The sequence below is a fragment of the Barbatula barbatula genome (assembly GCF_947034865.1).
Source record: "Barbatula barbatula genome assembly, chromosome: 3".
In the NCBI taxonomy this organism is placed as follows: Eukaryota; Metazoa; Chordata; class Actinopteri; order Cypriniformes; family Nemacheilidae; genus Barbatula; species Barbatula barbatula.
In genome coordinates, this window is record NC_136764.1 from 24,969,637 (window position 1) to 24,984,269 (window position 14,633).

Genomic DNA, 14,633 nt, shown 5'->3' on the forward strand with positions numbered 1-14,633 from the left:
AAAGCTTTGTGATTTCAATGACGATGTTGGATTTACATGTAGTCTGTTGGCTAATATTGGTGAATTGGGTAGTTTTATTTTGGGCATGTTTGGATCCTTATTTTTCATCGGCCCATTGCGTTTTTGTGCGAGGTTAAATTGGTTGTGCAATCTCAGAGCACTTTTGTTGGAATGAGAAGTGAAGTTTGCCATTCAGTCATGTAAGAGGCAGGACGGAGGTGGAATTAATGAGCCACCTGCTCCAGGGTCCAGTGCCACGATTAAACCCACAGGCCCCAACAAACACACTGTGACAGGGTTATATGACTGCATAACCCTCCTCATAGCAAAGGTATTTGTTAATTGAATGACATCATTCTTTGAAATCGGTTTTAATATAGAAATCGATTTGGAGGATTTGATGTCAGAATATGGATGAATGGATGCATGAATTGTTCTATAAAATCATATTTACTATTTCGTTTGGCAGGTAACCTTAAAATGCGTTAGATATATATCGTTTTTAAATTAATGCAATCTTAAAATGAGAATATTTTAAGTACTTGATTTAGTAATACCAGTGCTATTCAATTCAAACGATTTTCTAAGAGCTTCTCTGTCTCTTATATGGTTTTCCAAGGATCCCTTTGTTTTATTTGCCAGTATGACATACATTAAGACTATGAGGTGCAGTAAGCAATGTGCATCTGCACTTCATAGGACATTGTAAATATCCCAGTTTGTAGCAACAGTACTTTAGTGAGCAACAATAAATCCTCACAGTCTTCAAATTTACACATGCTAAATGAATAAAGTAACATTACTTATGTAGTTTTCAACCGTCCATCCTACCGTGTAGTATAGTTTGCTGACTATTCTGGAATATTGGTGAAATACTGAACTGTGAGTATTTTGCATTGTATGAAACATGCAGTATGCTCTAATTGGTTATTCATATGTAAATATGTACTAATTTTATCAATTTAATGAAGCTGTTGCGGAAAACTAATAAATCCTATAAATGACAGCAGAAGTCCTTCTCCCATCCATCATGTTTATTGGGTCAATCCTGCCCATCTCGGGAATCTGGTTTCAAAATTATTTCCCAACTTCCCAGTTGGAAATGTGACATCAGAGGGCGAAGAGAATGCAAAATAAGCATATTTTTAAGGGAACACTTTAGCAGTCAAGGGTTAATACTTATTGCCAGCCTTAAGGTTTTTACAAGTGAATTATTAGGTTTTTTCTTGCAACCCGTTTCTCATCAAGGGTCTCAATAGCATAATATATCTGTGGGTTTTCTTAACTGAAGAGTTATCGTGCAACTGGGCACTGGACTGCAGTCCCGTAATCGGTTTCCGGTAGTGTCTAGGTTACTTGAACAGTTTTTTTACAGTGTACACAAGTAGACTTTAAACTCCAGATGACTGAGCAGTGATAAAAAGGTTTTTGGTAGGGAGGAAGTTGTCTGCCAGTCCAGTGAACATAGAAAATATCAGTGGAGATTATTACACTCTGACCGCAGGCCCAAAGCACAGGAGTCATTCGTACTCAGTGAGTCATTTTACAGTTCAGTCTGGTCCTGGCTTCTCTTGCTGATAAAGGATTAAGGAAGATTTAAAGAACAGGTGATTTCAGACTAGCTCTCTTCTGAACCAATGAACTGTATCGACACTTCTTGAAGACCATTAATGAAATAACTCAAATATTTATCATCATGTAGATCAAATCAAAACCTTCAAATGAGAAAATCATTCTGTGTAATTATGGCTGTTCTCTGTCAAACTACAATTGATCTTTTCTTGCCTACAGTGCTGATCGGAGGTCAACAGTACTTGAGGAGTTGATGATCTCGCGCTAGCGCCTCAACCGTGAAGTGGGGGTGCGAGATGGCGTTACAAGGCTTAATAGTGAGCCTGGCTCTTCTGTTCTTTGGGGTTCAAGCCGTTCCTAACCCCACCAGCAAACTAGTTAGGACCACGAGAGTGAGGCGACAGGCTCCGGACGACGGGAGTCTTCCTAGCAACCAGACCCAGCCCATGATCTTCAACCACGTGTACAACATAAATGTACCTCTAGAGTCACTATGCTCCATAGACCTTGATGCAATAGCTGACCCAGAAAGCAGAGGTACCGGCGGGAGTGACAAAATGCCAACGGAGTACACAGAGGACACAGTGGACTCGGAAAGCCAGATCACTTTTACTCACCGCATCAATATCCCGAAGCAGGCCTGCGGTTGTCCCGCGACCACTGTCTTTCAACAGTTGGCCAACCGTATAGAGATGCTGGAGAGGGAGGTGTCGCTGCTTCGGGTGCAGTGTAGTTCCAGCTGCTGTGGTGAAAGCTCTGTCATGGGTGAGTTTAAGTTTATATTTTGCACATATAAATACGATCTTAAACGTATTTTAACACATTTCTATCAGTTTATTTTGATGTGCCACATCTCCATAGCATTTGGCACATATTGTACTGTGTAGACAAAACAAGTGTTTACGGGTTGCATCCCGGTCCCTCTGTCTGTTGCAATAAGGAGGCAGTGCTAAGTGAAGTAGAAGATATTGTGCAGTGACCCGTAGGGACAAGGTAAGCGTGACTGTGGCAGTGTTGTGCTTGTTTAACGTCTCAAAGGTGCACTCGAGTGGATTCACACCTGCAAACCGTGGCAGTGGAGCGGAGCCCCTCCAGGGCTGCTAAAACCAGCTGCAACACCGCAGTAGTAAAGGAGAGTCATATTAAGATAAACAAATGAGGTTAGATTGTGAACTAGATTAATTACAGCACTGCTTCTTGTAAGGTCTTACACCTCCAGCCTTTGTAAAGCCTAATTTTTCAGGTGTGATCCTTGGTCCTCTGTTTGCTGAGTCAAACCAGTTGAGCTAATAAGATTGCAAGATATTGCCTCAGATGTTTTCACGGTTTCATTTTAGTCGATGATGACGAAATAAGTTGTTAGCTGTTTAATTCTGTCATCATTTACTCACCCTCCGATTGTTCCAAACCCGTATGCATTTCTGAACACAAAGGAAGATATTTGGAAGAATGTCAGTGACCAAACAGACGCCCCATTGACTCCCATAGAATTAGTAAAGATATCTGTTTGGTTACCGACATTCTTGAAATATCTTCAACGGAACAAAGTAATTTGGTAACGCTTTATAATAACTGCATGCTTTAAAACATTAGTTAAGCATAAGTAAACAGTTAATTCATCATTGTCCCTACATTAACAGACAGTTCAGAAATACAGGTATAAATGCTTTATTCTCGATATACTGTAAGGTGTGTTTTATTTCTTTAATAATGATCAGTTTATCATTTCTTATTCGAACAATACAAATGCAAACCAGTTATTTAGGCGATTTCAGTGCTTGATCGTTAAGAAAGTGCTTAATGAATTTTCTCCATGTACGATTATATATTATATAATTGATTATATATCTTATGATGTAGTAAGATAGTAGCCTAATTGTTATTCAGTGTGTTAATGAATGCGTGTTAAATAATGCTCCATTACTTGATTCATGAGTTATTCTGGAAGTTATAAAACATTCAGTACTTGTCTGTTTACTATTCATCTAAAATGAGGACTATTCATGCTTCCTACAGCTTTTACAAGGTTTAGGTATTGGGTAGGATTATGGATGCAGAATATGGTCATGCAGAATATGTGCTTTATAAGTACTAATAAACAGCCAATATGCTAATAATAAGCATGCTTATAACAACTAGTTAATAGTGAGAATTGGTACCTATACTGATGTGTTACCGTAAAGATAAATAAAAATAGGCAATGAAATAAATAGAAGTCAACAATATGAGTGAGAAAACTAGCAAAATACTTTGGTGTAGCTTTTTTCATATTCATGGCAACCTATATAACTACATAATATACGTTAAATATGTTTGAATTTAATGTGGTTTTATTTTATAGTTACCTTTCGTTATTATTCACATTGAGAATTTACAGAAGTGGGCAAAAGTGATGTCCACAGTTTATTTAGACATCTGATGTTTTTGCACTGTATGCAAGTTGTGTGCTTGGAGTGTACATTACAGAACACATGCACAAAGTTTGTTGTGTCAAAGCCCAGGAGAATGACTGTGGTTATTACAATTATTAACAAAATAATACAATTATTATATTACAGATCAAATGTGGCATGTATATTTTTGTCTGTGCATGCTGTATTTCAATGCATATTAAAGTGAAATGCATATTCCCTGATTTGCTGTAGCCTTCGGTTTTTGGCAGATAACTTTGTCAAATAACCTCATATAGCTTATATTTTGATGGTTTCATTTAATCCGAGGGGTCATTAAAAGCCAATATTCAACAAATATGCCCTTCGAACATCACTTTTCGCCACTTTTGTATTTCAGTGAATTGATTCAGTTTATGTATTTTCACATGAATGCATCTCTGTTTTTTGACATTGTTAAATGAGGCGAATGTTGTCTTGTAATTGAGAGCTTTTATACTGCATACTTGACAGCTATAATATTTATAAATGTGTTTAAATTTCACAATGTCAAAAATATCTTAGGTCGCTTGGATTATGTCCCTCAATGTGGGGGTCATGGCACCTTCAGCATGGAGATCTGTGGATGTGTGTGTGAAGAAGGCTGGACGGGCAAGAACTGCTCAGACCCTCGCTGTCAAGACGACTGCTCCGGCAAGGGCATCTGCATCGAAGGCGAGTGCGTGTGTGACCGTAACTTCAGCGGTGAGAACTGTTCAGAACCCAGATGTCCGAGCGACTGCTCCGACAGGGGGTTGTGCATCGACGGCGACTGTGTTTGTGAAGAAGCCTATGCCGGCGAGGACTGCTCGCAAAGCAGGTGCCTGAACGACTGCTCCGATCAGGGAACCTGCGTGAACGGAAGCTGCCAGTGCCGTCCGGGTTTTCTAGGGGAGGACTGTTCTCTTGTCTTCTGTGCCAATAACTGCAGCCAGAGAGGGGTGTGCAAGGACGGCTTCTGTTCCTGTCAGGAGGGATACACGGGAGATGACTGCACTTCAGGTCGGTGTTTAACACTTATAATTGTGCTGTGATGATGTGAAGTGTGCATTTTTTGTCCTACGTTATGTTGTTGATGGAGTTAAGCAGTGCAAGAGCAAAACACAAGTTATCCAGGGAAATGAAGAGTTGGGGAAGCTGCTCTAAAGCTCCTTCTTGCCAAGCTACAAGCTACTTAAAGTTGAAAGTGTGTCATTTTTGTGACGCTAGATGTCAGTAAATGGGATCCCTCATTGTATTCAACAATATTCAAAAGCCCCCCTACCACTAACAAAAACTCAAGATTTCTACCCAGTGAAATATTTGGGTGCTTGACATTAACAATGTAGTTTTTGGATCATAAAATAATGTCTCTAAATAAATTTCAGTGGTGGAACAATTGTCGACCGGACAAATTCTACTGCCGCTGATACCTGAGCAGCCTCTTAGCGGCTACAAGCACACTCTCTAAGTTCTGTGTTCGGGTCGGTAATTCAAAATTCGCATTATCAAGGGTGATGGAAACATAGTTAATGTATACTTTATTTTCCTTTGCGTATTCGGATAGAAAACAAACATTGATCTGCTCTAGTTTGCCTTTTTTGTCAAATAACTTTTGTCCATTTTGTGCCAAATTCCTTATATTTAGTTTGAACCTGAAAGCGCAGTAAAAGCTCATTTTGTTTAAGATATTCCCCATCAGGGTTGGGGGGCTTATTTTTAAAATGTACTCCGGTACAGTTAGAAATGACTTTACAAAAGAACTCTGAGGCCGATATGTGCTTTTTAAGAAACAAATCCTCAATGGAACAGAAGACCAGTAAGCGTTTCCCCACTTACCCACACACAACAGATGCTAAACCCACAGTAGACCCCCCACTTCTTTAGTCGTAGCTGTTAAATTGGTGACAGCTCGCAGCATAACACCGTTCATTTGTCAAAAGTCACATTCACTGGGGAAGATGTGTCGTATTAACCAGGCCGAAGCAATTTTTCCATCACGCTTACCCAGGTTCACAGCTAGTTCTCAGAAAAGGCTGGAGAAACCCCACATCGCTCAAGATAGCTGTCATCTCATGAGTGGGAAGGGCAAATCACATTACCAACTCACTTCTCTCACTCTCATTTTCTGCAAGACCGAGTGGAGGCAAAATTGCTTATTTCTTTGCAATTAAGAGAAAATAGTTGGGTGGCGTGTGCAGGAGGTGAAGAAATACGGAAAGAAGATTCTCAATTATTACTCACTACACAGCTACTGAAGATTCTCTGCTCTCTTAGGTCTTTATATTATCAAGGGAATGAATTAGGATATTACTTTTCTTTCAGTTACTCTATCCTATTTTCTCGTTTCGTTAGGACAATGAAAACAGGTAGCGATGAAATAAATGAATAGGAAGACAAGGAAATGAAATGCGCTGAGTGGTTCCATTTTCGAAATGTTTTAATAGCTTATATTGGAAAATTATTTGAAATGTCTTTTGAAGACGAGCGATATTATGTGCTTCGCTCTTATATTCAGTAAATATTCATGATGTCTACTTAATAGCTGATATCGACAATATCAATTTAAACATTTACGTTTATGCATTTGGCAGGCACTTTGGTTGAAAGTGACTCCCAGTGCATTGAAGGTATACAGCACATTTTTTAGTTGTACATGTGCACCCGCTGGAAGTTGAACCCATGACCTTGGTGTTGCTAGCGCCCCGCTCTACCACCTCAGCTACTGGAACGTTTTTACATAAACGGTGCAGTTGTCCTAGTTTTTTATAAATACACTAATATAAACAAAACATAAAAGCAAATTGCAGAAATATAGCATTTAAGTTAACTGTTGATCCTAGAACATGTAACAAACGGATAATGAATTCAGTATGCATCGGAAAATGTTTTGATTTTGATCAGAGGGAATTAACGTTATGGTACAGTTTACGTCACTTTTAAACTTTTTTTATATATGTCATTGAACTGAGATTTTAGCTAGAGATCAGTATTCCCATCCAAGTCTTGTTTGAATTATGTGATAACTCCCCGGAGGCACGTTGCAAAGATGGCCGCCGAGTGGCACGACTTCCCTAAACAGACTTTTGCTTGAATTGGAAGTTATGTTGTGATATAAGTTTAATTTCTACTATTAATCTACTGTGCCTGTTTCATATTGAAACGTTTTTGTAAATTTTTGTGTATCATTAAACAAATTAAATTGCGTATTAGACAGAATACCGGCAATACCTCAATGACCTCTTCCGAAAAACAAATGTTCCGAAATGTAATGTTTACTATTTATAATTTACCATAGCTTTCATTTTTAGATCAAATCCTGAATTTGAATGAAATCTGTCAGCACTCAAGTTTGACTCACTATTATCTTTGAGTGACATTTCCCGGAAGAAATCATGAATAATGAGGCATCTGATTGATTCTTCCCTTCAGGCACTGTGTATCGCCCCTTCTTTCTGCATTCCTGCTCCTTAAAAATGAAAGAGAAGCTGAAAAGATACAGAGAAAAGGCACAGATGCTGAAGTGATAAATTCTGCTAAGTGAGCACCTTGGGACATTTTCTCTACTTTGAGAGGTCTGTGGTTGAGGCGGAGCAGAAGGAACGCCAATCTGTCCCGTTCGTGTGGAAGGAGCTGAATTGCTTTCTCGAGTCCTCAGTAGTTCCCTAGGGGCCACTTAGAGACAGTCCTATGAGCCCACTATCACACAAAAGTCTCATGTGTTCTGGTGACCTGGGTTGTTTCTTAGTCTCATGGGTAGCATGGATGGGATTCTCCAAACTCTTTAGCAAGTAGCGAGTATATTTTGCAACGTCTTTAAATTCAGTGGAGCCTCAATGTCAGATTTTACTAGACTGGAATCTTCAGACGGAGAATATCTATTTGTTGTGGCATATATGATTTGTAGCTGGTACAGAAAAAAACTAGAAATACGAGCCAGATGCACAGTTGTATGTGATTTAAAATAAGATTCAAAAATGTATTACAGCGTTTTGATTAAATTAGTAGTGGTTTTTTTTATCTTATAGGACATTAAGAATAAGTACATGTCATACACAATGAACTGTCTGGGATCATTTTGGCTCCAAATTTGTCTTTATTGAAAATCTTGCTTAATCATTCTTATCCGAGCTCGTGCTCTCCAGTCAATAAAAAAAACACAATTACGAGTCAATATGTTCTTAAATAATCTCAAAATATGAATTAATTGAAAAACACAAAAATGTTCTTTTTCAGACATTCCTAATTATGCCAAGTATGTATTAAATATTTGTAGTTTGTTTTTGCAACATTTCCTGGATTAAATAAAATATGAACATTTTCTTGATAAATTGCAAATCAAATAAATGCGAGCTGGTAAATAAAAGCCAGCTGGTGGCGCCCTGAACACCCAGAATGACTTTTTATGGCTGGAATACACGACAAGACTTTTAAAATCTGGATAGTTTTTTAAAACTAGACATCATACACTTGCTGATGTTTTGAGGTTTCCGATAGAAACACACGTACTGATCAAATCTGCAGACTGGCACAGACTTTCTGCAACAAGTCCGGACTGAAAATCTGGGCACAATTGAAAAGTCTTGTAGTGTATTTTAGCCTTTAGAAATGCAGACAGCTGTGTCCGAACATATTTATTTTTGCTAATTCTTTTCTTATAGATTTAAATCGGCATTCTCTATGTTGTGAATATTGAATGAGCTCTTTCAAACACAGTAGACTATGTGCAAGATATAAACGAAACACAACACTGGAACACTTTTGTTGTCTGGGGCCGAGACTTCTGGCTGTTGAAGAAGAAAAACTCTTTGTGAAGATGACTGTGGGAACCAATGTTATGATATACACTGAATATTGATGGCACTGTCACAAATAATAAAAAATAATTGCAAATAATTTCATTATTTTGGAATACATCCCAGCCTTTATATGGCCCTCAATGAACAGAAGTGTTTTTTAGCCGTGTGATGTAGTAAGTACACCCATTGACCCTGTTCAAATTGTTCTTATTTCATGACTTACAGAATACAGAAATCTATCAGAATCAACAGAATCAAGTGATACAGAATTGGTTTGCACGTCTATGGGGACATTTCTAGAAGATATTGGACAAAAGCTTTAGCAGCAGCTATTAAAAAATATAAATATACAATTAACCCTTTTGTACTGTAAAATGCTTTGTTTGAGCTCATAAAACACCCACAAACAATGATTGCTTTTTTAGAAAAACATATTTCATATTTATCTGATTTTCTCTCCATTTATCTTTGTACACAGTGTTACCTCCTATGAATCTGCGAGTTCGAAGGGTTTCAGAGAACACGGTTGATCTGGAGTGGGAGGGGTCTATGATCCTCACAGACTTTCTCATCACGTATGCCCCCACAACCCCTGGTGGAGTCCAACTAGAGATCAGAGTCCCCGGAAACGTTACCAACACCACCATCATAGGGTTGGAGCCGGGCCTGGAGTACAACATCAACGTGTACGCTGTCATCGACAACATCATCAGCGCGCCTATGAACACCATAGTCTCCACCTGTGAGTGCACTTCTCTCCTGAGAGCTCTTTAATTCAAATCAGCATCCGATCGTGTTCATTTCATGAGATTGTCGGAACACTTGGCACAGATGTCGGTATCGACTGTTTCGTTGTACTGTAGGTGCACCATTACACAAATGCAACGCCGGGTTGATGAAGTTGCATGAGAGACTCAGCACTAGTTCTCAGTTTCTTTCGCATTTGAGCGCTCTCATTTTTCATATCGCTTCTTCAGATGAGCAACTGGCTGTCTTTGCCAACAGGATATGATTAGACACCTACCACCTGCTGGGTAGCAGTGCCAGATTGGCAAAATGCTAGAGGGCCTTTCATATACACTCACTGTCTGTCCGACCAAAATAGAACACATCCTAACAAATAGTCCATTATTTGTGAAAAGCCAGTTGGGCATTCTGCAACACAATTACCACAAAGTACCATTGACTATCCTTCTGTTTCAAACATTTGTGCAGGTAGATGTAATAAAGGTAATCTGAACTTAATGAAAATGAAAGGAATTGCTGTGTGAGGTTGGCATCTGTCAGGTATTGTGATTTTGGTTCATTCAACCGTGGGAGCCTTTGAGATTCATTTTAAACCATTTATCTAGCAAATTAAGAGTATTATGTGAAAGTATTATTGAACATTATTGGACATTTTCTGTAATTTTTAGAAAGTAAAATGCAGTTTTAAGGCGGTGAATTGAATTATTTTTGCAAAAAGTAAAATGTTTTACGAAGAGTTCTTAAAGAAAATTGATGGATGGATGGATGGATGGATGGATGGATGGATGGATGGATGCAGTTTAGTACAGTCAAAGTATTTAGAATGGGTGGATTGATGGATAGTGCTGTTAAAAATAGTCAAAGTATGCAAGTATTAAGGATGGATGGATGGACAGACAACATAGTGCAGTAAAAAACTAATCAAAGTATTTAGGATGGGTGGATTGATGGATAGTGCAGTTAAAAAATAGTCAAAGTATTCAAGGATGTAGGATGGATGGATGGACGGACAGACAGACAGACAGTGAAATCAAAACATAGTAAGAGAATGCAAGTATGGATGATTGGTGAAGTGAAAACAGTCAAAGTATGCAGTATGGATGGGGGGATAGTGCAGTTAAAATAGTCAAAGTAAACGGAGTACGAGAGAAAGTTTTCTTTTTTAGGAAAGTAAAGTAAGCAAAGATCTGTCTCGGTTTCTGAGAAAATGTTGATTTATTGAACACACGCAGGATGAAGGCCAATAATGCATCAATCTCTACCTTTTAGATCTCTCGAATCCAGACGGTTTACTCTTCAAATCCATCACAGAGACATCCGTGGAGGTTCAGTGGCAACCCTTAGACTACTTGTTTGATGGTTGGGAAATAAGCTTCATTCCCAAGGTAAGGCTTTCTTTAGTAGGTCACACTTCAATTGAATCTGCCCCTGCTGCAGCTCCTGGCACAACAACACAAAGGGGCTGGAATCTCTTTTTGCTGAAGCATTTGGTGCTTCAGCATCCAGACTATTCGACATTTACGGCAACTGACAGGGCATCGCAATGTAGCGCTTTGACAGACAAATTCAATTAAAGCCAAAGCATTAAATATCTGTTAATATTAAGTATTTTACACCATGACAGAAACACACGCTACATCCAGGCAATCTTCCCGCAAATCCCTTCTGAAATGCTCCATCTGGACGAAACATTCTCACCATGTACATGCTATCCTCTCCCAGAAACAAGACAAAATGTCCAGCTCCTCTTTGCCCACAATATACAGAGCTTGTAGTCAGTCTCTCATTAGGAGACAGCAGTGGGAGGCAGCGCTTTATGCAAAGCAGCATGTCCTCTGTGCTGCATACCCGTCATGTCACATCGAGGTGAAGCATCTCTCCCCATACATATAATACTAAACACGCATCGCAGCCCCTGAGGTATTTCTTTTGTTGCTATTGTTGCTGTTGGAATCAGCCTTCGAGTCTATAAGCATAATGTTCTCATCTACCAAGAAGAACAGGGATACGAGAGGCATATTGTACTGCTGTTAATAGAAACTGAAAAGGGGGGATTATGGGGTTTGCTTAATGGAATTCGGCTCGTAACCAAAGGATTTCATCCTTCCGGCGGATGATAAGGTGAATCTCAGTCTGTACATACAAGTCTGAGAGACTGATACAGCAATAACCGTACAGAGCTAGTTCACCCCAAACTGAAAAATCTTTCATTGTTTATTCAGCCCCATGTCATCTGTATGATATTTTGAAGAATGTTGGTAACCCAACAACACTGCCCCCCATTGACTTCCATGGAAACAAAACCACTGACATTTCTCAAAATATCTCCTTTGTGTACAGTAGATTCCATATTTTTATTTTAGGATGAACTATCCCTTTACAAGTAGAAGTGTTTCGACATACATTTTGTTTCTAAGCGCTCTTCAACTAGCTCTTCGGCACACTTGTGCCCAGGATACGAAAGCTTTATATGGTTAGCGATTTTCATAAATACTTTGTAAACAAATCCAGAATGTAAAAAAGAAGGGGCGGTGAGGTCATCGCGCACTTCAGTCTTCCCTGGTTGAGAGGGCCTGCTAAGAGCACGGAGTACGAGAGCAAACCTCGCCATGCCACTGGGGAAATCATATTAGAAGTGGAAGTCTTAGCCTCTGTGGATTTAATACCAAAAAGCAGAAGTGCCATTTCGATTCTTTACAATATCGTAATGGATGTGATGGCAGGGACAAGTGAGTCGATGGGAAAGAACAAAAGAAAAAAGCACAAAGAGGCTTTTTAGAAGAGCCAGAAATTGAGCTTACCTCTATACTCAATGTTGCTTGATTTCATAAGCATTCAAGAGAAGGTCAGGTGATGTCTCTTGGGCTGCCCATCATACTCACAAAGCTCTGCTAAGCCGACCGGGAAAGAAAACAAGACTCGACTGATTTAATGCATCAAACATCTGGCAAAATGCATCTACGCAGAAATTCCAACAGCTTCTTTTTCACACAGTCGACTGCCCGCTGAAAACAATCTCTGTTGATATAGGCTAAACGCTGTTTGTAGATCCGTGCCTGCGTGCGTGCATGAAGGCGTTCGGTATTATGAAGATTGATATATTCGCATGTGTATGTACTATACTGTGTGTACGTTACAGGACAATGATGGAGGGATGACAGCACAACTACCCAGCACCATCACATCCTTCCACCAAACAGGACTGAAGCCTGGGGAGGAATACACCGTCAATCTGGTGGCATTGAAAGACCAGGGCAGGAGCCAACCTTTTACTGCAACTGTTCTCACAGGTAAGCATGGTTCTGACTTATTTGTAAGTTTTTGCAAGGCGCTTTTATCTTTTGGGATTTGTGGTTATCTATTTGGGACACAATGCACAAATTTCGACGTTGTCGGGCCAATGTTCTTCTTACGCTTCATGACTATCTGAGACTGTCTACCATTTAGTTGCAGTTTTGCACACATTACATGACGAAACAAACACAGGGGGTCAGATATTACACACTTCTCAAGTCTGTCAAGGCCATTTACCATGTTGTACTACGTAACATTCTGGAAGTTGGACTGTCACGACAATAGATTTTCAATACATGATAATGGTGGCCAAAAGAATTCACAATATCATATCGTCAAAATATCTAATCATCAATATCTTATCTCAAAACAAAATGTTAATTCATCTCTTATTGTGTTTTTGTCCTTTATTTGGTCACTAAATCACTCTAAAAAAAACAATGTTGGGAGGCAAAGAGAAAGAGAGTTTGGCTCTTAAAGCAAAGTTTTAACAGTTAACGATATTATAGTATCTGTGACGTTAATGCAATATCGATAACCACAGTTTTTTTATAATAATTCAATATTAGTATAGTGGGAAGTAAAACAAGAAATAACGTAAGAAAACACGTGAGACGATAAATATCTTCATTTGTATGTGCGCTGAAAAGGAAAAAAGAATATGGAGTGTTCAGCGGTTGCGGTGACACAGACAGCAATGATTTTCTGCATTTTCTGCAGAGAGATGTGTTCGGCAGACCTTTCCCCTGGTCCATTATTTGCGCTTTCAATGACTGTAGGTCATTGGAAGTGTAATTTTCAGTAAAAATATTTCACACAGGTCCAAATATTTATTTAGCATGCTAAATATCTCACAAGCGTCTGTGCCACATCAGCGATTGTCTCAGATTGTGTCTTTGATAATGCACACCGTGTGATTGTCGCACACAAGAATAAGCACCAATTTCTTTTGATTTCAGGCATTTTTCTGCAATTTTTACAAATCTGTTGGCAAATGGAATGGGGGCTAAAATCGTGCCGTGTGTACATAACATTACAGTGGATTTGAGTTGTACATTTTGCCAGTATGTGTTTCTTATCCACGCTCAAAATTCTATATTCCTAGCAAAGTCCTACTGACTGTTTGAAAAACCCTACACTCTACAAACGTTGGGTTATTTGAACCCTGTGTTGGGTGACAAATGGAGAAATCCGAAAGTTAAGGTAGCAAACCATAAAACCACCCAAATATCCCCTTAAATGCATAAGCTTTCCTTTATAAAGCTGCTTATCTTCGAAACTTGTAAAACACTCGCAATGCGATTTCTAAAGCTGTATGGCTCGATAAAGAACCTTTATCATCTGTAGAAAATTTCCGTTTTACAAAACATACTTTGTAGTGGAAAGTTATGGAAAAGTAAGATAGAAATGGTTCTTAAAAGAAACTGAATCTGTGGCATCGCTATACCAAACCTTTTGTAGTGCCTTTATTTTACATGCATATTTTAAAGATTGATGTTGCCGAGTGTTAAAAAACACATGCATTTGGATAGTAATTCATTCTCTGAGGACGAAGGACGAGGAATTCATTCTCCGTTATTTGACCAGCCTGGAAATGTTCCATTGTGTTCCAACATGATGTTAAACCAACACTGGACACCTCATGTCCACACATCAAACATTTACACAGTATCCAGGCCTTCAGTATAACATTTGTTCATTTATTTTCCGTTCTCAAACTCGTCTATGTTCCGTGTGGTCTGTAATGAATATAAATGCAGTGTAAGAATACCAGAGGGACGTTTATTTTACACTAACAGAGAGGAATGCAGAG

The 14,633-nt window shown here is 39.0% G+C and overlaps 1 protein-coding gene across 2 annotated transcripts in view; it reads left to right on the plus strand.

Moving 5' to 3' along the window:
• Nucleotides 1-14,633, plus strand: part of tnr (tenascin R (restrictin, janusin)) — a 124,995-nt gene that overhangs the window by 79,031 nt on the left and 31,331 nt on the right. For both annotated transcript variants that reach the window (XM_079453430.1, XM_079453431.1), the window contains exons 4-8: nucleotides 1,792-2,337; nucleotides 4,527-5,003; nucleotides 9,258-9,521; nucleotides 10,796-10,911; nucleotides 12,666-12,816. In XM_079453430.1, coding sequence (XP_079309556.1) covers nucleotides 1,869-2,337; nucleotides 4,527-5,003; nucleotides 9,258-9,521; nucleotides 10,796-10,911; nucleotides 12,666-12,816 — 1,477 coding nt within the window. In that variant the 5' untranslated portion in view covers nucleotides 1,792-1,868. The remainder of the gene's footprint in view (nucleotides 1-1,791; nucleotides 2,338-4,526; nucleotides 5,004-9,257; nucleotides 9,522-10,795; nucleotides 10,912-12,665; nucleotides 12,817-14,633) is intronic.